We start from the raw sequence: 23566 nt of genomic DNA, 5'->3' as shown, positions 1-23566 counted from the left end.
TTCTTGTTCAAAATAATCTGTTAAAGATGATGCATTTTAATTTGCATAATATGTTTCTCAATACAAACACAAATACAATAGTAAATTACAATATTTTTTTAAATTAAGATATATTTAATATGAAGGTACTATTTATAGAAACAGTGTTGAAAAAAGTGTTGTGTGATTGGGTAGAATGCGATCTTACGCTTCAAAAAATATGTCACGTATTTCAGCCAATGAACTGTCAATCCGTATTGACAGTTCATTGATTTCAGCACCTGGTTAATTGGAAGGATACTACAAATCTGGCCTCCACATAAGTGGTCTGTAGCTTCGACGTGATAGGTGTGAAATTTTAAACGTTCTTGTTGTTGATTGGATAGGAAGGGTGCCACAATCTAGCCTCCATTCTAGGTACATAGCCTCCATACGGTACTTCCAATATTTAATATTTTATTCAAGTGGACAATAAAGGTAAAGCACAAAGCACAAACAACTTTTGTTTCTTACTTATTTATTTATACAATAATGTGACATTTTACATAGAAATATGAGTATTTAATTTGGATTAAATAAATGTTTACTTGTTGAATTTTTCCACGGTCTGCACACAACAGCTGAACGGAGCCATTAGACCTAACAACAAAACGCGAAATAAAGTGTGTATTTTAAAACTGTTGGATAAACAGTACCTACAATCAGAAAATCTCTACCTTACAATCAGAAAAACTTACCTTTAAAAAGGTACTCGATTACAAAATAACAAAAATATCAAAAAACACGACTGAATATCAGCTTTTTATGGTGACACAAACACATTATATAACCGACCATATAAAATAACTGAACGACAACGAACGAACACGAACACTGAACACAGATTCACAGATAGCGCAGGATTTGTCAAAAGTCATGTTCCACCAATCACAATGCCGACATCAGCGCCTCTGACAAAATGGAAGGAAAATAAATACGATTACATGTTTTTTATTAGAGTGCGCGGGGCATGCTTACAGTGTTTTAAAGCTATATTTTGAATCAAATTGTGTACGAAATGAAGTAAAAATACAGCAACACAGAACTGTCACATCAGTAGCGTACGATTGTCTAATATATATAAATACAATTATTATTTTCTGGAGTATTTAACTTAAAGAACTGATTCATAAAATGTATTGTAGCGGAAGAGAAATCTTGGCCGATCCCCGTATAACAGTAAACACCTCGAGAATGACGTAATCGGATGTGCTAGGCCTCGCCGGAGAATTCTGGAAGGTACGTCACGTAGGCGGAACAAGCCGATAGCTCGAGATGGGAGTCGATTGTTCCAGAATAACAACTGGGTATAAATACGGGCATATTTTGTAAATAAGTTTAGTGTATAAGATAAATTCGTCTGTAACTTATATAAATAAAGTCGTATATAAATACGAACCGCTAGTTTTATTGTAATTATAAGTAATTACACTAATCACGTTACAGTTGGTGTCAGGTGTGGGGTGTTGTTCTGGTCTTATTGGCACCAATCAATTTACAAACGTTTTGGAAAAGAGCTGACTCAAAGTTTCGCCCTTGGTCGGAGTGGATCTCCAAGGGAACACCAAATCGGCTAAAGAATTCTTTAACACGTACCTCTGCAACGGTAGCAGCTTCTTGATTTGGTAATGCATAGGCCTCAGTCCATTTTGTAAAATAATCCATGGCTACCAGGATGTATTTATTTCCAGCATCGGTTTCTGGAAATGGACCTGCAATGTCGATAGCTACTCTTTCCATAGGACTTCCAACATTGTACTGTCTCATGGGTGCTCTCTTTTTACCAACCGGACCATTACCGGATGCACACGGTTCACATTTTCGGCACCATCTTCTTACATCATCTTTACAGTTCACCCAATAGAACCGTTCTCGAACCTTTTGCAGTCTTCGTAATACCAAAGTGTCCACCTGATGTACCGTCATGCAACTGACGCAATACTTCTGACACTTTACTTTTAGGTACAATTAACTGAAGCTTAGATTCTGTACCATCATCGTTCTCAAAGGTTCTGTACAGAAGATCATCTTTTAGTACCAGGCAATTCCATTGGCTCCAGTAGGCCTTGACTTCTGGACTACATGCACTAATGTTCTGCCAACTAGGTCTCTCACCTTGCCGCATCCAATCCAATACTCTTTTTATACATGGATCATCTTCTTGGGCGTCTTGTAACTGTTGGGGCTGCCATTGCTCATTAATTACGGTGGTTCGTCTCACGGGGCAAAATCGTTCCTCTAATTTGGCACAGTGATTACAATTCGCACTGCATGGTCGTCTCGAAAGGGCATCAGCATTTGAGTGAACTCTTCCGGCCCTGTGTTCTATCTCGTAATCATATTCTTGTAATCGTTCTAACCATCTTGCCATCTGGCCCTCTGGATTACGGAATTGTATGAGCCATTTTAGAGCAGCGTGATCGGTGCGAAGAAGGAACTTTCTGCCATACAAGTATTTATGGAAATGTTCGCAAGCCTTCACGACACCCCTGCATCCTCAATCAGATGGGATGGTCGAGAGGATGAACCGAACGATGGGTAAACACTTGTCCAAAGTTGTATCTGAACATCAGCGAGATTGGGACCAACACATTCATTTATTCCTGATGGCCTACCGCTCGGCCGTAAATGAAACTACAGGTCAAACACCAACCTGCCTGATGTTGGGTCGTGAAGTTCGGTTGCCCTGCGACCTAGAGTTTGGCTGCGGACCTTCCGAGGAACATGTTGCAGGCGAAGACTACGTTGACCGCCTGAAATTACGAATGAACAACATTCATGAACTTGCCCGACAACACATCCAGATAGCCAGTGACAGAATGAAAGATCTATATGATTCTCGATGCAAGAATGAAAGCTTCGAAGTAGGTGATCTTGTCTGGCTTTATAATCCGCAACGTCGTCGAGGCTTGTGTCCTAAACTGCAAAGACAATGGGAAGGTCCGTATGAAGTTAAGAAGAAAATAAATGACGTAATATATAGAATTAAGAAGTTGCCAAACGGTAAACCAAAAGTTATTCACATAAATCGTCTTGCACCATATGCTGGCTCAAATGAAACAGAAGAAGCACGAGTCCTCCAACAGGAGATGAAAGATGTCGCACAGCCAAGTTTTAATCAATTTATGTCAAATTACGCAGCGAGAAAGAGTGCTAGATTCGGCGTGACCACAGAAGTTCAGCAAGATCTGTTTGGTGTTCCAGAAAACGTCTCTCTGGCCCACTGTGTTGCCCAAGACCTCGAGATGACTAAAGGAATATCGTCCGTATTCAATAGAAAGTTCGGCCGCCTGGACGAGTTAAGAAATCAGCAGCCTAAAATTGGAAGAGTACTGCGATTGGAAGATGGTCCTCGATCTTTGCTGTATATGGTGACCAGAAAGTCTTATACGGACACGCCAAGCTACGAGAACATATGGCGTGCTCTAACTAATTTGAAGAAAATCGTGTGTAATTATGACATCAAAAATTTGGCTTTACCAAAAATAGGCCATGCAGTAGAAAATCTGGATTGGAAGATTGTGAGAAGCATGCTTGAAGTGGTCTTCAGAGGAACTGGTGTACAAATCACTGTGTGTTGCATGAACCCGAAGATGTCGCACCCTTCAAAGACAGTAGACTGTTATTTCTTCTTGAAGGGTGTATGCAGAGCTGGAGAGTCGTGTAGATTCCGCCATCCTGGGCCTTCATTTAGAGTTGCTGAACGAGACGCTCAGATCTTAAGAGGGGAGCAGTGTAGCGGAAGAGAAATCTTGGCCGATCCCCGTATAACAGTAAACACCTCGAGAATGACGTAATCGGATGTGCTAGGCCTCGCCGGAGAATTCTGGAAGGTACGTCACGTAGGCGGAACAAGCCGATAGCTCGAGATGGGAGTCGATTGTTCCAGAATAACAACTGGGTATAAATACGGGCATATTTTGTAAATAAGTTTAGTGTATAAGATAAATTCGTCTGTAACTTATATAAATAAAGTCGTATATAAATACGAACCGCTAGTTTTATTGTAATTATAAGTAATTACACTAATCACGTTACAGTATATTATTACTAATAAAAAATATTTTTGGGTATTCAATTAATATAATTCTAAAATTCTCAATGTAATCGCGATTACGTTTTTCTTATTATAATACCTGTTGACATTTTTGCAAGATCGGTCAAGAGAAATGTCAATTTTAAAGTTGATGTTTATTTACGTTAATTAAGATTACAAATATTTCGGAGTATTATTAATATATTTCTGCAAGATATGAAAACCGATTGACATCATTAATTAGAATAAAGAATTAGAGATATTATTTGTACAGTAAACAAAAACAAAGACAATATCTGACAATTACTTAATGACATGAATATGGCCATGATGAAAAGTCACATTCTAATAATTTGGCAATGCTCTGACGTCAGAAATTTTGACCTACGTAATCTTGGTTTTGTAGTAAAAAGACTATACTAACCTAATCACCATGTTGAATGACGTGGCATTTATGGTTTGACATTATAAATGTGTTTTGTTTAAACTTATATTTTTAACAAAGTTACTTCTATGGGTGTCTATGAACGCTCTTCACAAAAGAAAACTACAAATTTTGGAAAGGTTCCGAAATTTTCTTGTGGTGTATCTAAAGTGAACTTTACAATTGCGTGTCAATATTATTGAAGCAATATTATTGAAGCAATATCTATATTCGTCAATATATTGAACGTGTAGTCCTGTCGCCAGGGGGGGTACAACGGCTTCCTTAATTCAGATGGACTCACCCAAGTTTTTTTTATATATTTTGACCCGCAGAATACGAATTTTTTGGGTAACAGTTGATCCTGATGTCGATAAGATTGTTATAGACAAAGAACTTGAGGAATTACATAACAGCGATTTCTCGCAAAACAAAACATCTTTTTGTATTTTTTGGGTCATTTTAAGCAAAAAATATTCCTACAAGTTTTTTCGTAGAATGCATAGTTTTCGAGATAACCGCGGTTGAACTTTCAAAAAATCGAAAAATTGCAATTTTTGAACCCGAATAACTTTTGATTAACACATAAAGTAGCAATTCTGCTTACCGCATTTGAAAGTTTAAGTCAAATTATATCGGTTTTGATTATTTGCATTGCTAAAAATTTATTATATTATTGTTAAACAAAGCTATAAACACCTAGTGCGTGAGTGATGTTTGCAATGATTTCTCATTTAAAATCGAACGAGTAGGTAGAGTAGCTATAAGTGCAAGCGAGGCAATTTCTACGTAGCATGCGTTAAAACGCATGTATTAGGCACGGGAAACACTATGTGTTTATCTATAGCTTTTTTTAACAATAAAAAAATTAATTTTTAGCAATGCAAATAATCAAAACCGATATAATTTGGCTTAAACTTTCAAATGCGGTAAGCAGAATTGCTACTTTATTTTTTAATCAAAAGTTATTCGGGTTCAAAAATTGCAATTTTTCGATTTTTTGAAAGTTCAACCGCGGTTATCTCGAAAACTATGCATTCTACGAAAAAACTTGTAGGAATATTTTTTGCTTAAAATGACCCAAAAAATACAAAATATGTTTTGTTTTGCGAGAAATCGCTGTTATGTAATTCCTCAAGTTCTTTGTCTATAATAATCTTATCGACATCCGGATCAACTGTTACCCAAAAAATTCGTATTCTGCGGGTCAAAATATATAAAAAAAACTTAGGTAAGTCCTTCTGAATTAAGGAGGCCGTTGTACCCCCTTGGCGACAGGAGTACATTGAAACAATAATATTGATGGCCATAATATTGAAGAAAATAAAATCCGTTTGATTTTTATTGAAGTCCCATCAATATATAGGGCTTTTCATCGATTGTCATTTGTTTCGAGCTCCTGTCATATGTTGTATAATCTGTGTACAATATTATAATACACGGATTATACGACATATGACAGAAGCTCGAAACAAATGACTGTGAATGAAAAGCCCTATTGATGCGCCGCCGTGAATATTATTGACACCTTGTGAGGGGTATACATACACCATATTCAGCAATAAAACGTCAGTTGTTCTAAATTTTAAATTTATTTAGTTAGTGTAAAATGGTAATACTAAGTTGCATAATAGGGCTTTTCATCCACAGTCATTTCTGTTATTATACACAGATTATACAACATATGACAGATCCTCGAAACAAATGACAATCGATGAAAAGCCCTATTGGGACTGTGCAAGTTCGGAAAAGCGACCCTAGTGTCATAAATCAGCAACATTTTTAGCACTTTTAATTATATTGGCCAATTATATTAGTCCTGGTTACTGGGTAATTGTCAAGACCATAGCCCAAAAAAAGAATAAGAAGAAAAAGTAAGATTGAGGTTATGTTATTAAAAGGTAAACGTTGTATGCAGTAAATAAAACTATTAATTATTAAAATGCAGTATTACAAGTAAAATACATTTACCTAATTAAATTCACTTGATTGATTTTGAGGTTAAAGTGTTAAGTTAAAGTAAACTTTAAGTGAAGGGTTATTGTATAATGAAACTGAAATTTACACTTAAAAGTGAACTTTTATTTAATGTTTACTTCAAATAGATTATAAAATTGTGCGCAAGAATGAATAGTTATGTTATGTTACTTACTTCTGCTTTATTATGATGGCAATCCATTTTCTCTTTATATTAATTTATGCTTAGAAGTTGGACACGAATAGAAGGAAATTGGCAATTTTTTGTTGTATTTTTACAATTTATACCACATCATCTGAGAAATCCCATTTTCTTCAATGACAGTAATTATGAAATATGTCAATATGACAATTTCAATTGACAATATGAATTATTTATGAAATCAATACCGCATTTATACTACTCAGTCCTGTTGGACAGGGAATTGGGCAGGGAAGTGGGCAGCGTGAATGTGTAAATAGCTCACTCGCGCTGCTGCTCCTCATGCTACTGCCATTGCACGGCGCTCCCTCAAAAGTCGGTTTTCGAGATGGAAGTCAAAGGACTGGCAGCGCGAGCACGAGTGGGTATTCACATTTAACTACTCTCTCTCTCTCACTTGCCGCCGGCAAAGCGGCAAGTGAATAAGGGAGCAAAAAGATGCTGTCGTCACATTCCATTCTTGTGAGCCGTTCCGTAATGAGTTGTGAGGACATTGGCGAGGAACTGATGTGAACACCTCACTCGCGTCGATATCGTATTTCGGGCAATATTTCCGTCAGCGACAGCAGCAGTGGCAATAGCTGAGTATAAATCCGGCATAAGAAAGTTGCTAGATTTCTCCGCTATTCGTGCACGATCATTTCTCGTATCCCCTCCAAGTACTTGCACACAGCGAATAATAATAACTGGTGCTACTATAGTATGCAGTCTACTCATACTATATCTACATTCTTAAAAAATTATTGTAGTCATCTGGCTAACTGTGTCCTCGGAACAATTCCCCATATCCATGACTCGAACGTCTATTTAACCAGTTTTTTATCCACTGTTCTTTGCCTCCTTTTTTTTCCTCTTCTTGAGAACCAAAGCAGATACGATTAGAAACTCTAGATCCAGTCTCCTTGACTGCACAATTGAAGCTGACACTTTATTGACCAATATTATTGAGTCGTGTGAGGGCTACTGTTTTTTACCTCTATTGATCAAAATAGGTTTGGTATTTTCAATAAAGAATGACTTCTACAAGATCATCTTTTGATAAAAACCGTAAATAATCAGATAAATCGCCACGTACTAAACGGGGAAGTTAAGAAGTCAGTTATCAATCGAAGACTGAGATACAAAATATGACAGTGAGAAGGGGAAACCATAGAAACCTATATTGGTGATAGATTACGAAAATCTACCAGTGTAGCTGTTTATTATTGTATTTATTATTTAAGAATTTTATATGAAAATATTGTATATAAAAAATACTACTTACCGTCTTCTGGATTCTCCCATAAAGAAGCAATTTTGGCTACAAACGGTAGATCATTTTTACGTGGTCCTGCTTTAAGAAGAACGCAGTCCCTAGGAACGATTTTATCACCTCCTCTGTGCCTCATTGCTGGATAGCACGTTCTGTAGACAGTCAATTCGTCGCTCTGAAACATAAAAGTTTACTTAGATTGCAGTGTGAATTGAAAATTTGGCACTTTCATGTTTTATTTGGAATATAATCATAGTAAGTAGCATGGGCGTAACCAGGATGATCCTAAGGGGGGGGGGTTAAGTGTATAGAGCTCAAAGTACATCCCCATGGGGGGGTATAACTCCCAAAACCCCCCCTGGTTACGCCTATGGTAAGTAGATGCGATTATATTATAATAATAGACAAAAGATAAATAGTTCAAGATGTTACTCAATAATCTATCAGTAGGAAGCGATCACAGACCCGTAAGAGCTAGAGTAACGATGAACCTACAAACAGAAAAAGCAAAGATGGTAATCAGTTGCAAATGCATAGTTTAGAATCCATATCAATCAGAAGCATACATTATATAGTCCAAGTAATGAAGCTTAAAATAGGACAAAACCTCGCAATTTTTACAGAATGGATCGATTTGCTTGAAAATTTGAGAATAAGTAGTGAATAGTCCAAGGAACAAAATCTATATGAGGCCGAAAGGCGCTTTTATCATGGGGGTGGTTGCCACCCCATATCGGGGGTGAAAATTTTTTATTATATTTTGACCGTAAAAGTTGGTAAAAATTCATTTTAAGCAAAAAATGTTCTATACATTTTTTTGATAAAATTAATAGTTTTCGATTTATTCGCTATCGAAAGTGTTAGTTTTATATTAAAAAAATTAATGTTTTTAATCAGTTTTCTGCAAATAACTCAAAAAGTTTTCGTTTTATCAAAACAACCTTACTTAACAAAAATGTAACTTCTGAAAAAATCAACAAAAACGTTTTTTTAAATTTTATTTAAGACCAATAGTAATCGAGTTATACTTTATTATATGTTAGCTCTTCTTCGTCAAATGCTAAAGATTGTAGTTTCAAAGTCAAAAGACGGGAAAACTATGCATTTTTTGATGATAGCTAATTTAAACGAATTTGAAGTATTTAAAAATATTTATCTCCTGAAATAAAAAAAAGTCTTTAGCTCAAAAATTAAGTGGCTTATAATGAAAAGAATGTTAGACCCTATATTTTTCAGCGAAAAAGTGATTGAAAGCAAACCCCTAATCACCACCCTGATTAAAATTAGTCATTGACCTTATTTCGTCTTCTTTACTTATTTATTATTAATAGGTTCTAGAAGTTTAACTGGTTTAGAATGATTAGTTTAAAAAAAATGGAGTCAAAAGCAAATATCGAATTTTATAAGTTTGGTAAAAAATTCCTTTTTCTTCAGAATAGACAGATTATCATCAGAGATACGAAAAAATATTTTAATATGAAATTATAGCTTATTTAATTCCCAAGAACTTGGTTTGCAAAAATTTTTTCTACGGTAAAAATTTAGTGAGCTATTGACAATTAAAACTTGTAATAACATGCAAAAATCACCTTTACCAACCTTTTCAAAGTCATCTCTTTTTGCGACTGAGGACTTTAAAATGCTTTAATATTAATAGTCTTATAGATCTTATAAAAACCTACAAAATTATTTTTTACCAAACTTTCTAAGATAAAAATTAAAAAGGTTGCGGTTAAAAAATCAATATATTTTTTGAAAAAAAAAAAAAGAAATCCAATTGGAAGCATAATAATCTAAGTAAACTTTGCTTTTAGTCCTTGGCCTTATTGATTTTTCTTTATTTATGTATTATTAATAGACTCTAGAAGTTTGACTGGCTTAGAATGATTAGTTTTTAAGAAACTGGAGTTAAAAGCGAATAACGACTTTTTGTAGTTTGGTAAAAAATGCTATTTTCTTCAGAATAGAAAGATTAGCATCAGATATACGAAAAAATGTTTTAATATAAAATTGTAGATTATTAATTCCCAAGAACTTGGTTTGAAAAAAATTTTTTTACGGCAAAAATTGAGTGAATGGTAAATGAGTATAATGTCGAAAAACATTGATTTTTTCTATATAAAACTAACACTTTCGATAGCGAATAAATCGAAAAATATTAATTTTATCAAAAAAATGTATAGAACATTTTTTGCTTAGAATGAATGTTTTTATCAACTTTTGCAGTCAAAATATAATAAAAAATTTCCACCCCTAAGATGGGGTGGCAACCGCCCCCATGGTAAAAGCGCCTTATGGCATCATATAGATTTTAATCCTTGGACTATCCACTACATATTCTCAAATTTTCATGCAAGTCGATCCATTTTGTAAATATTGCGAGGTGAAATGCTTCGGTTCCTGGACTAATAGCCCGAACTCTACACCTACAGCGTAATAATGCCAAACTATACACGCGATCACAATAACAATCAATTAATAACAGACTCGGTTAACAATGCACGACTCAAATTGTGCAAGACAAGTGACACGAAAAGCGAAAAGATTAGCAAAGATACAAAAGTTTTAATGGAAATACGACGAAACCTAAGCAAGAAAGAAAAGGTAAACAAAGAAGAATGTACAACACTAAATTAAATAATTTCAGAAGATATTAGAAAAGATCTAAAAATGTAACTAATATAATTACTCAAATCAAATAGTAGTAGAGAATAAAGGTTTAAATATAATGCGAAGAAAACTCATCATCATCATCTTGGTGATACAGCCCTTAGAGGGCCTCGACCTTCTCAAGCTTTCTACACCATTTTTTTCTGTTCTTTTACCTCAACTTTGGTCTACCCCGTCTTCTCATTCCCACGGGTTGAGCTGTTAGAATCTCTTTTATCGTGTTCGATTCAGGGGCCCGGGCTACATGTCCTGCCCACTGCAGGCGGTTTCGCTTACAGTGATAATATCTTTTCCACCAAACGTATGCTTGTAGATATTCTGCAGTTCAAAGTTATATCTACGCCTCCATATTCCGTTCTCACAGACTGCTCCGAATATATTGCGTAGCACTTTTCTTTCAAAAATCGATAGAGCGGATTCATCTGTTTTAGTTAGCGTCCCATGCCTCTGATCCATATGTGCGAACGGGGACTATCAATATTCTATACAGCCTTATACGAGTTTTTTGAGACAGACGTTTGTTAGATAAGTACTTCGATAGACCATGATAACACCTGTTTGAAATTATCATTCGCCTTTGTATTTCCACAGATGTGTTATTATTGGGGTTAACCGATGTCCCTAGATATATAAACTCTTTGACCGCTTCGAAGTTTTGGTCATTGATGATTAGATCTGCGTCAACATTTCCAGCTCTTGTGTTTGTGGTTGCCATGAATTTGGTTTTATTTTGATTTCGCGAAGAAAACTCACACAAAGTAAAAACGAAATTTTACACAAGTTACCTATGAAACAAAGACGGAAAGGTAACAACAGATAAACAGGACATTTTGAAAATATCTAGAGTTTTATACAGACATCTATACCAACCAAAGACCACAAGGCAATCTCATAAATCAGGGATCTTTACTCAATAGAAAAAAAAGTAATTTTACTCAATCGAATGTCAGAAGTAAGAGCAGCTTTAAAGAAAATGAAAAACCGGTGGCCTGGTAATTATGAACTCGTTATTCAGGCAATAGGAAGGGAACCTACCCGCAACGTGCTTCGATGGTAATCGAGCAGGTAATCGGGCTCAGCATGTCGAAAAGGATCACCCGGTTGATAATTTTAAGATTTTATTAGATTTTGTGTTAGAGCATGCTGTAGGTGATGAACGTCCTTATGTTAGTGTGGAAGTCTTAGGTAAGTCTCTTTTAGGAATATCGGATTTAGGTGCATCGAGGACTATTATAGGTAGTAAATGTTTGTCTGTTATTAGAGATTTAGGTCTTTCTGTACTGAACTAACTTTTCTTCGTTATTGATATTTTATGGACTTTACGGTCTTTAAATGTTTATTCTTCTTGATATATTAGTCATGTTGTGACTGGTTGATTGACATATAGTCCATGCCATTAAAAAAAAAAATAAAAAGAATTAAAAAAAAGTCTTCTTGTAGATAGTAGTCGTAGAATAACTTATGTTGGGGTAATAGAGCTACCAATCAAGTTGAAAGATAGTAGACGAAACAACGAAGCACTAAAAAGCCCAAAACCTAGGAAATTTGTGCAGTAAGATGAATCATGCAACTTTTTGCATTCAATTCGAGAGAGTGTCAAGACAATTTTGTGAACTAAATTGATCCCGGCAAAAAAATTTGTGCATGAGAAAATGCATTTTCAAAGTGCATCTCGAAGAGAAGGAAAATGAAAAATTTAGAACTCAGGAAATATTGACGGAACTGAGTTCAATTTTTATATTTGGGGCCAGTGAACACAAATTTCATGACGGCGATGGTCTCCGAGGTACCTGGTGCCCAGGGTGGAGCTCGTCGCCTGGGATGATCGAATAATTCGCGGGACGATCGAATAATTCGCGAAATGAAGATTGGATCGAAAAACTGAAAAATACGCGTTTATTATTTTTCAAAAATCTATCGAATGACACTAAAGACGACCCCCACTCCATCCACTGGAGGTGGGGTGGGGATAACTTTAAAATCTTAAACGGAAACCCCCTGTTGTTATTACAGATTTGGATTGCCTACGTAAAAATGAGCAACTTTTATTCGAGAAATTTTTTCGAATTGTGGATAGCGTTATAATCGGAAAAAAACGATTTATCGTGATACCATAGGTAAATTATAGAAACGGTCTAATATCTCGAGAAATACACTTCCAAATAAAAGACCAAAAAATACGTATTTAATATTTTTCAAGAACCTATCGAATAACATCAAACACGACTCTCCACTCCACCCCCTGGAGGTGGGGTGGGGGTTAACTTTAAAATCTTAAATGGGAATCCCCATGTTTTATTGCAGATTTGGATTCCTCATGGAAAAATGAGTAATATTTAATTTAGTAATATTTATTAATAGTGTTTTTCCGATTATAGCGCCATCTATCAATAATTAGAAAAAATGTCTCGAATAAAAGTTACTTATTTTTACGTAAGGAATCCAAATCTGCGATAAAAAAATGGGGGCTCCTATTTAAGATTTTAAAGTTACAACCCACCCCGGGGAGGGTCGTGTTTTATGTTATTCAACAGGTTCTTAAAAAATATAAAATACGTATTTTTTGGTTTTTTATTTGGAAGTGTATTTCTCGAGATATTAGACCGTTTCTATAATTTACCTATGGTATCACGAGAAAATCGTTTTTTCCGATTATAGCGCCATCTATCCACAAGTCTAAAAAATGTCTCGAATGAGAGTTGCTTACTTTTACGTAAGCAATCCAAATCTGCAATAACAAATGGGGTTTCTATGTAATATTTTAAAGTTACCCCCACCCCACCTCCAGGTGGTGGCGTGGGGTAGCCGTGTTTAGTGTCATTAGATAGATTTTTGAAAAATATTGAACACGTATTTTTCAATTTTTCGATCCAATCTTCATTTCGTGAATTATTCGGTAGTCCCAGGCGACGAGTTCCACCCTGGGCACCAGGTACCTCGAAGACCATTGCCGTCATGAAATTCGTGTTCAGTGACCTCCAAAATCCCCAAGTATAAAAATTGAACTTATTTCCGTCAATATTTCCTGAGTAAGTTAAAAATTTCCTAAATTTTTTATTTTCCATCTCTTCGAGATGCACTTTAAAGATGCTTTTTCTCATGCACAAACACTTTTACCGGAGATAAATTTAGTTCACAAAATTGCCTGATACTCTCACGAATCGAATGCAAAAAGCTGAATGACGATTCATCGTACTGCACAAAATTCCTAGGTTTAATGCTTCGTTGCCTCGTCTATAGGTTTAGTTTAATAGAAGCCCTTGTTATTCCTGATGTGTGGTATGGGTATAGTTCCCGACCTTAGGCATAGTATTTGGTCATTCACTAATGAACCCATAATCGCTAATGCTGTGAGTCAAGTTAGTAGTCAAAGTGTTTTGAGTCCTTTGGAGAAGTCCCGCCTTCAAGCTGTTCTTGATAGAAATATAGGTTTATTATGTAAGGAGCTTGGTTGCGCAAAAACCACTGAGCATGTAATTGTAACAACTGGTGCTCCTATCAAGCAGCGTTATTATAGAGTAAATCCAGTTGTACAAAAACATATAGATAACGAGTTAGACGAAATGTTGCCACTTGGAGTTGTGGAACCGTCAAAGAGTCCTTGGTCTTCACCAATATTATTGGTTAAAAAGAAATATGGTGTATTTCGATTTTGTGTCGATTATAGGAAGCTGAATGCTGTGACTGTCAGAGATAGTTATCGATTGCCACTCATATCTGATATCCTTGACAAATTGCGTGAGGCTAAGTATATTTCTAGTATGGATGTAAAGTCGGCTTACCGGCAAGTGAAAGTGACTGATGACTCGAAACAGTACACTGCTTTCACTGTCCCAAATAGAGGATTGTTTCAGTTTCTTCGCCTGCCGTTCGGACTACACAACGCTCCGGCTGCGTGGCAAAGATTGATACCATATTAGGTCATGATTTGGAACCCTATGTGTTCGTGTATCTAGGCGATATTGTAATACTAACTCAAACATTTGAGGATCATTTAGGAATATTGGAAGAAGTGTTTAAACGTCTTGGGGAAGCAGGCATCACTATTATTGGTGTTGAGAAATGTCAGTTTTGTAGACCTGAGTTGAAGTATCTGGGTTATGTTGTTGATAGAAATGGTCTACATGTTGATCCTGACAAAGTAGAAGCCATGCTTGATCTTCCTCTTCCTTGTAATGTATCAGAAGTGCGTAGGGTTATTGGCACCTTCTCTTGGTATAGACGTTTTCTTCCGTTTTGGCTCCGATAACTGCTCTTCTTAGGAAGAATTCTAAATTTCAATGGACAGATACTTGTGATTAATCGTTTAAAAAGATTAAGGATTGTTTAGTTCGCGCCCCTGGTTTTGGAATAGGTGATTGCCTCACTCAACCTCATCCTGATGGCGAACGAATGATTGTTTACTTGAGTCGTTCACTTACCAGACAGAAGCGAAATTATTCCACGACTGAAAGAGAGTGGTAGCTCAAGACTGAAAGAGAGTGGTATTGTGGACAATTGGGGAATTAAGACCTTATTTGGAAGGCGTTTCTTTTATAGTGATTACAGACCACTACAGTTTATTGTGGCTTCAGAAATTACAAAGTTTGACAGGTCGTTTGGCTCGCTGGTCGGTACGGCTACGGCAATATGATTTCAAGATATTGCATTGCAAGGTTAAAGATTTGGTGGTTCCAGACGCATTAAGTAGATCTGTTCGGGGTTCCGGTAATCGATGTTGTAGGTTTACAGGACAATGTTATCGAACCCGTAGAGAATTTGAATAAATGGAAGATAGCAGCGGAAGATGCTAGTTGGTATATGACGATGATGGGTAAGGTAGAACGAGATCCTCGTCAACTAAGTAGATGGAGAGTAACATCTGGTTTCTTGTGGAAACACATACCTTCTGCCTACTCTGAATTAGAACCTGCGTCGGATTCATCGAGATTAGTAGTACCAAAGAAATGTCGAATGGAAGTTATGTCCAATTGTCATGAACCTGCCACCTCGGGACATTTTAGTATAATATAATATAAGACGTGCTAGAGTTACTGAAAATATTATTGGCCTAAGATGAGGTCACATATTGTTAAGTATGTTGGTCGTTGTAGAGTGTGTATCCAACATAAAATATCTCGGAAGCCTCCTTGCGATAAGATGGTGTCTCATTCGGAAGCTCACCGGCCATGGCAACTTATATCTTGGTAGTGACAGATTATCTTAGTAAATTTTGCCTTTTATTCCCGTTGAGGTCTTCCATACCTAGTAAGTTTGTTGAGAAATTAGAGCAGGAAGTGTTGCCTTATGTTTGGTGTCCCTAAAACGTTGCCTATTATTTGTGATAATGGCTCACAGTTACGCGGTAAGGAGTTTTCAAAGTTGGTTGATAAGTATAAATGTAAGATTAGGTTAACGGCTAATTACAACCCTAGGGCGAATCCCACTGAAAGACAAAACCATGTTATTGACACTATGGTTGCCATGTATGTGTCGAATGCATTTGATTAATTACTTTACCATTACTTCATTATGATGTTGGTATTCATCTAATTTCCCCCACAAGAAGACCACGTGGGAGAGTCCTAGATACGGCAAATCTGTGAACGGGATTGATTGGTATGATCCAAGCGAAAAACTTATATGGAAAAATGTAATTGGAGAAGGCGACTACATGGAAAGATAAAGGAACTGGAATTCCTTTACGGGAATAGAACATCTACTTGGAATGATGAAGAATATATCAACACATTAATATATAAAAATGGTACATAAAACTTACATTTACGAATACTTTTGCTTCATATGGTTCGCCTTCCCACATCCATCCGTTTGACCATTTCGGTACAGTTGAAGCTCTTCTGACAATCTTAGCCGCAGGAGGTGGTATTACTTCTTCACTAGATTTGGATTTTCGCCTGGCGTTTTCTGCCGCTTTAGGATTGAGTTTGAGTTTTTTAGACACCACACTTTTATTTGTACTTTTCTTATTTAACACCGGACCGTTCGTTTGAGATTTCGCACACTTTTCCGATTTACCTACGCACTCTTCCTGTGTCCTTATACAAGCATCACTGATCACATTATCTATAATTATATCTACATTACTTCTTGCGGACACTTTCTCGCTTGCTGGCTTAGAACTGCATTTAGAATTGACTTTTTTTAACGATACTGTTTTCTTTTCTTTGGTTTCAGTTGACGGGTTAACCTCTTTTGATTTGAAATTGTTTATTGGAAGCAATTTGGGCCCTTTCCGTCGTTTCACTGTCGCTTCATTCTCCATACTGTGTATTCTCTTAAGCGATTTCTTGAGTTTCGCTCTGTTTCGACGAGGCTTTGACATTTCTCCTAAAAGCTTTATTTTACCGTTGTTGATTTTTACTGCGCTTGTGTCTCTTTTGATCAATGATTTGTAAGAACCGGTTTTCTGTCGTTTCTTTTGAGGCATGACGATTTCTGGACTAGGTTCCTTGTCGGAGAGCATAGAAAGTTTTCGTTTCATGTTTTTCACTTTAACGTTTTCTGCCACTGTGTTTATAACTGGAGGAAGTGGATTAGGCGGTTCTTCCTTTGGTTCTTCTGGGGGAGTATCTTCCTTTGGTGGTAACGAGATTGGTGACTGAGATTCTTCTTTCACTGGTTCATCTTCTATAGGACACGGGTCCTGTAGTAAGTTTATTTCACACGGTTGTACTTCCTTGAATGAGATTTCCGTTTTTTGTTCAATTTCTGAATCCTTCGGGCTTTCAATCTCCCGTTTTACACAGTTCTGAGATGGATTACACATTAGCAGCATGGTATTTTGCTGCATACTAGCTGCTATATTGTCTCTAACCATCGCTTTGCCAATCCTCGGTCTCCGCTTCTTCTCCGTTTTGCAATCTTCTTGATTTGTCGGCGTATTCGCTTCTTGTTTCGTCGAAACTGGAGGCGCTTGGTAAGTAGCTCCAGCTGGTGATGGCGGAGGTGGCATTCCCGCTGAACCTCTAGCAGGACTAGGAGGACCCGTTGCACTTGCAGGTTCAAGAGGAAGCATTATAGCGACTGGAGGCAAAGGCATAGAATCCTTGGAAATTGAAGACATATTAGACCTCTTACAACTACCAGTAAGAGGTCCAGTAAGTACGTTTTTTGGACAGGACTGCATTGGACACGGACAGCTACTCTGGTATGCATCTGAAAGATAAAAATAGACCTTTAATGTCTCTTTTTTACACAATTAACATGAACATGAAAATATACAATTTATACTATTAAACAGTAAATTGTACCTAAAATTTTTAGATGGGAATAAGCCACAATTTTAGTTTGAAATTAAGTTTATTTGACTTATTTGTCATATAAAATTAAATTATTAGAAGAATTTTTTACCAAGCAACAAAAACCAAATTTGTTGAATTTATTAATGTTTTTTTATTTTGATTACGATTTCCGAAGTGGTTAATTTCAAAGTAAAATTGTGGTTTATTCCCACGTAAAATATTGCATTAAAATTGCATTAAAATGCCACAAGAAAATAACTTCAGAACAATATGAAAATAATACAAATAGCATGAAAATATATTTATTAAACATTGATGTTAAGACTATGTATCCAGCTATGTGCTTTGAGGAAGTTAGTCATTCCATGATCCTGGATATGATCGAATATGGCATTCAGAAGTAATGTGTTGTATAGTTTGCTTTTCGTGGCCCCAGTCCCAATATGAACACTGAATCTTGCCCTATACTAGTTGCTAATATGTTAGCACATCTATCACATAAGGTACAAATTCTATTTACGGATTGTTTTGAGACGATTTTGAAACCCGGCTTCGATATGATGAGTTATTAGAAGAATTACAGGAAATACGCTGAGCAGTCAATTTGTACTCTACCAGCTCCCTAGTGGGAAAGTTTTGGGGTAGTTCTGATTTCTTTCATTATATATGGATTTTGGGCTGCTGAATCCGAATATGACTATCCGAATATGAATCTCCAAAACTATTAACTGTAAGTAAATGGTCTGTTAACAGAAATTAAAGTACTTAAAATTATCTACAAATATCACTATTTACTTTTTTTCAGACGACCCGTTTGGTCTAAAGTGCAAGTTGAAAATTGACAATTTTTAACGGTCTCGGCAAAACCCACTTTTTACATTATACCCCAGGCTGTGGGTGAAAAAACGTGATATAATTCAGGAATTTTTGAAACCTATCAGGTGTTGTAAAGGACGACGCCAGGAATAACTTCTACTAAAATGTAACCAAAAATATTGTGCGCTTTTTTTTAATTGCGATTCTCATTTGTTAAATTGGCAATTTTTATTGATTTTTAAATTTGTACCTTAGGATATTGATTTTAGAGAAAAACTTTTTGATAGAAAGTTGTAGTAAATTAAAAAACCTACAATTTGAGCTATGGTAAGATTAATTTCGTTAATTGGTTATTGCAAAACAGCCTGCGAAAGGTCCAAAATGGCCGTTTTTTACAATTGCATTATTTATTGTACAAATAATTTTTTTTTATTTTTTAAAGCTTTAAAATGAAGATGTTTCAATTCCAAACATAAAAAAAATTGTAAAGTTGCTTAGATATTATAAATTGTTTATCCCAAGAGGTCAAATGTCGAAGGCTATAACTTTTGGAAAAAAAATCGTAGAAAGTTGGTGAAACATCCAATCTCCTTCTAAAGAGTTATATTTTCATATTCTGAAGTAAATAAATGCGTAAAACATTTTTAAACCTCTAATTTTTGGATTTGAAAATAAGGGGGCAAATTTCGTTATAAACATTTAAAGCTGAAGCGGCCCTGTACATCCTATGAGTTTTTAACTTACATATTATTGTTGCTGAAGATGAAACGAAGATTTATGAAAAAATAAAAAATTTCTACGACCAACTGAAGCCGAGATAATTTTTGGGTTTGAAAATAAGGGGGCAAATTTCGTTATAAACATTTAGAGCTGAAGCGGCCCTGTATATCCTATGAGTTTCTAACTTACAGATTATTGTTGCTAAAGACGAAACGAAGATTTATAAAAAAATTAAAATTTTCTACAACCAACTGAAGCCGAGCTAATTGTTTTTTTTTTCTTAAATCATAGTGCCTTTATTTATAACAATTAAAAAATTATTTTACAGTCATTCACTAAAGAAAGACTTATATTATCTTAAAATAAAAATTTAATATAAAATATAATTACATTTAATTATTAAAAATTATTTTTTAAATCGGTGCTTTTGCAAGCGGCCGAATTTTGCAAATCGCCCGGCTCGCTTCAAATCCGCGCGCTCGGAAAATTTTTACGTAACTTGTATTAAATTTTGACAGAAAACAATTTAATAATATTACTATTATACCACTGTATTTGTTTTTCTTGATAAACTTTTATATGTGAAATCCAAAAAGAATAGTCACTACAAGAAGAAAAAGTTTTATATTTTATGTATACTGTAGTAAGAAGTAACATTATTATTATTATATTTATATAACAATGAAAAAATTAAAAATATAGTTATATATTTTATATATATGTATCATTTTTGTAATATTATTTCTTCAGAAATGAAATTTCACATATAAAAGTTTATCAAGAAAAACAAATATAGTGGTAAATAGACTGTATATTATAATGGTAATATTATTAAATTGTTTTCTGCCAAAAAATACAAGTTACGTAAAAACTTTCCAACTGCGCGGATTTGAAGCGAGCCGGGCGATTTGCAAAATTCGGCCGCTCGCAAAAGCACCGATTTTAAAAATAATTTTTAATGATTAAATGTAATTATATTTTATAATAATTTTTATTTTAAGATATATGTCTTTCTTTAGTCAATGACTGTAAAATAATTTCTTAATTGTTATAAATAAAGGCACTACGACTTAAAAAAAAACAATTATCTCGGCTTCAGTTGGTTGTAGAAAATTTTTATTTTTTTATAAATCTTCGTTTCGTCTTCAGCAACAATAATCTGTAAGTTAGAAACTCATAGGATGTACAGGGCCGCTTCAGCTCTAAATGTTTATAACGAAATTTGCCCCCTTATTTTCAAACCCAGAGGTTTAAAAATGTTTTACGCATTTATTTACATCAGAATATGAAAATATAACTCTTTAGAAGGAGATTAGATGTTTCACCAACTCTCTACGATTTTTTTTCAAAAAGTTATAGCCTTCGACATTTGACCTCTTGGGATAAACAATTTATAATATCTAAGCAACAAATTCGTTAATCTGGCTTTTCAATTTTTTTTTATGTTTGGAATTGAAAGATCTTCATTTTAAAGCTTTAAAAAATACAAAAAAAATTATTTGTACAATAAATAATGCAATTGTAAAAAACGGCCATTTTGGACCTTTCGCAGGCTGTTTTGCAATAACCAATTAACCAAATTAAACTTACCGTACCTCAAATTGTAGGTTTTTTAATTTACTACAACTTTCTATTAAAAAGTTTTTCTCTAAAATCAATATCCTAAGCTGCAAAATTAAAAATCATTAAAAATTGCAAATTTAACAAATGAAAATCACAATTAAAAAAAAAGCGCACAATATTTTTGGTTACATTTTAGTAGAAGTTATTCCTGGCATCGTCCTTTACAACACCTGAAAGGTTTAAAAAATTCGTGAATTATATCCTGAAATCGACCTATTTTTTACCCACAGCCTGGGGTATTACAAAACTTTAGTTTTTATTAGAATGCTGTCATTTGATAAATTTCTCCTAGTTTTCTGTACAAATAATAAATGTTAGTTCATAATATGAATATGGTCCATGAATCCATTTCATCGTAAAATACCGAGAATGTCTCTGCTTTTCCCTTAGAGCCACAGAAGATCAGGCACAGATAGAGTCACAGTTTCAGTTGGTGTGAACATTCCCTTCTGATCTTGATTTCTGATAAACCTTGAGGTTTTGTCCTTTCAAATGTATTAGTTGAACAGCTCTCTGACTTCCATAAACCTCAGGTGCGGGTTTAGTTTTTAGCCAAGGAATGGATTGGTTAGGAGCTATTGCATGTTTTGGTGCAATACAAGAAATGCCACCCATGACGTAAAAAGTGTGGTATCTGTCGATTGTATGTATGTTAACCCTTTCTGTCCCAACGCTTCATATGTATGTTTTTGAAAAAGTGGGTCTGTATTCCCAGCCGCCGTATATATACGTTCAAGGTGTTATGGTCTCAATTTACCAAAGCCGAAAATATACGTTGCTTATAAAATTTTAGACTCATTGGTGTCCCAATGCCGTAGAAATATGTTCGAAAATGTTAGATTATTGTTCCCAAAGCCTCAAAATGTTGGCACCTGAGACAGGTGATGCGGACCCAATGCCGTATATATTTGTTCACATATTTTAGACATATGCTATATTGTAGCACTGGTGGCAACGCTTATAGATAGCTGCTAGAAGGTGAAGCGTTTGTAGCCACAGAAAAGACCAGAAAAAAAAAGAAGCGAATCGAGATACATGTGTGCAAGATGTGGAGTCGGCCTTTGCGTTATGTCATGTTTTGAGGAGTACCACACAAAAGAAAACTGTTAATGTTAATTTACATTACATTATTTTTGTAATTTAGTTACATGTTTTCAAGTTGGTTTTGCTCTCTGATGAGTACTTTTGAAAAGAAAACGTTTAAGTTGGTTAAAAAAAACTCATTACAAACATGTTTTGGTCATTTATTTGTTTATGTATATGCGACGTATATATAAGGTAATGGGACTCTAAGCATGAAAAAACCTTTGGGATTGAGGGACCAACATGCAAATTAAGGCCTGGCATAGAAATTAGTTAAAGTCAGCGTTTTTGTACACCTGTTGTGTAAAGCACGGCTGGCCAATTTTCTGCGGATTGCCTGCGATTGCTGACACTTCCAGATAAGCAACGCGCTTGCTCAAAGTCTTGTAGCGGCAGTAAGGCCCAGATAGTTGGTCTCACCATTCCTTGCAAGGTTGGCCGTTTTCTCTACAAAAAGTACGGCTCAAAAAAATAGGTTGATGTAGTTTCCTCTTTGGGGTTTTGTTCATCCTATACAGAAGCTGTTCGCCTGGAAGTGTCAGCAATCCGCACAAAATTGACCTGCCGTGCTTTACACAACAGGTGTACGATAACGCTGATTTTAACGTACATACAATCGACGAATACCACACTTTTCACGTCATATGTGGCATTTCTTGTATTGCACCAAAACATGCAGTAGCTCCTAAGCAATCCATTCCTCGGATAAAAAGGAAACCCGCGCCTGAGGTTTATGGAAGTCAGGGAGCTGTTCAACTAATTTATTTTAAAAGGACAAAACCTCAAGGTTTATCAGAAATCAAGATAACAGATCCGAAGGAAATGTTCACACCAACTGAAATTGTGACTCCATCTGTGCCTGATCTTCTGTGGCTCTAAGGGAAAAGTAGAGACATTCCCGGCCTCTTAGGACGGAATGGACTCATGAAAGCTGTCACAAGAGACATACCATACCTATGAACTAATATTTATTATTTGTACAGAAAACTAGGAGAAAATCAAATGACAGCATTCTAATAAAAAATAAAGTTTTGGAATGTAAAAAGTGGGTTTTGCCGAGACCGTTAAAAATTGGCAATTTTCAACTTGTACTTTAGACCAAACGGTTCGCCTAAAAAAAAAGTAAATATGTAGTGATATTTGTAGATAATTTTAAGTACTTTAATTTCTGTTAAAAGAGTATTTACTAAAAGTTAATAGTTTTCAAAATTTGAGCAAAAAAGCGGAAAAAAGCTGAAATTTTTCGCTTTTTTCGCGATTTTTTCAATGTTCCGGTAAGAAATTTTGTCCGCAAACCTCATATTCGGATTCAGCAGCCCAAAATACATATATAATGAAAGAAATCAGAACTACCTCAAAACTTTCCTAGTCAAAACACAATTTTATTGAATCACGCTGAGAGATCGAAAGAGGAGTGAAGACATTAGAAGATAATGTAAGTTACATTATGTAACGTACAGTGTATAAACGAATGGACACTAAATAGAAAAACGAATAGAAT

At 35.3% G+C, this 23566-nt stretch overlaps 1 protein-coding gene across 1 annotated transcript in view; it reads right to left on the bottom strand.

Moving 5' to 3' along the window:
- LOC114328361 (titin) overlaps positions 1-23566 on the bottom strand; it is a 609684-nt gene that overhangs the window by 18383 nt on the left and 567735 nt on the right. The window contains exons 8-9 of the mRNA XM_028277195.2: positions 16341-17737; positions 7922-8084 (exon numbers count right to left, since the gene is read on the bottom strand). Of these exons, the coding sequence (XP_028132996.1) occupies positions 7922-8084; positions 16341-17737 (1560 nt within the window). The remainder of the gene's footprint in view (positions 1-7921; positions 8085-16340; positions 17738-23566) is intronic.

The sequence above is a fragment of the Diabrotica virgifera genome, chromosome 6, assembly GCF_917563875.1.
Source record: "Diabrotica virgifera virgifera chromosome 6, PGI_DIABVI_V3a".
NCBI classification, from domain to species: Eukaryota; Metazoa; Arthropoda; class Insecta; order Coleoptera; family Chrysomelidae; genus Diabrotica; species Diabrotica virgifera.
The sequence above is the reverse complement of the archived record's forward strand: the minus strand, read 5'-3'. Positions and strand labels throughout refer to the sequence as shown.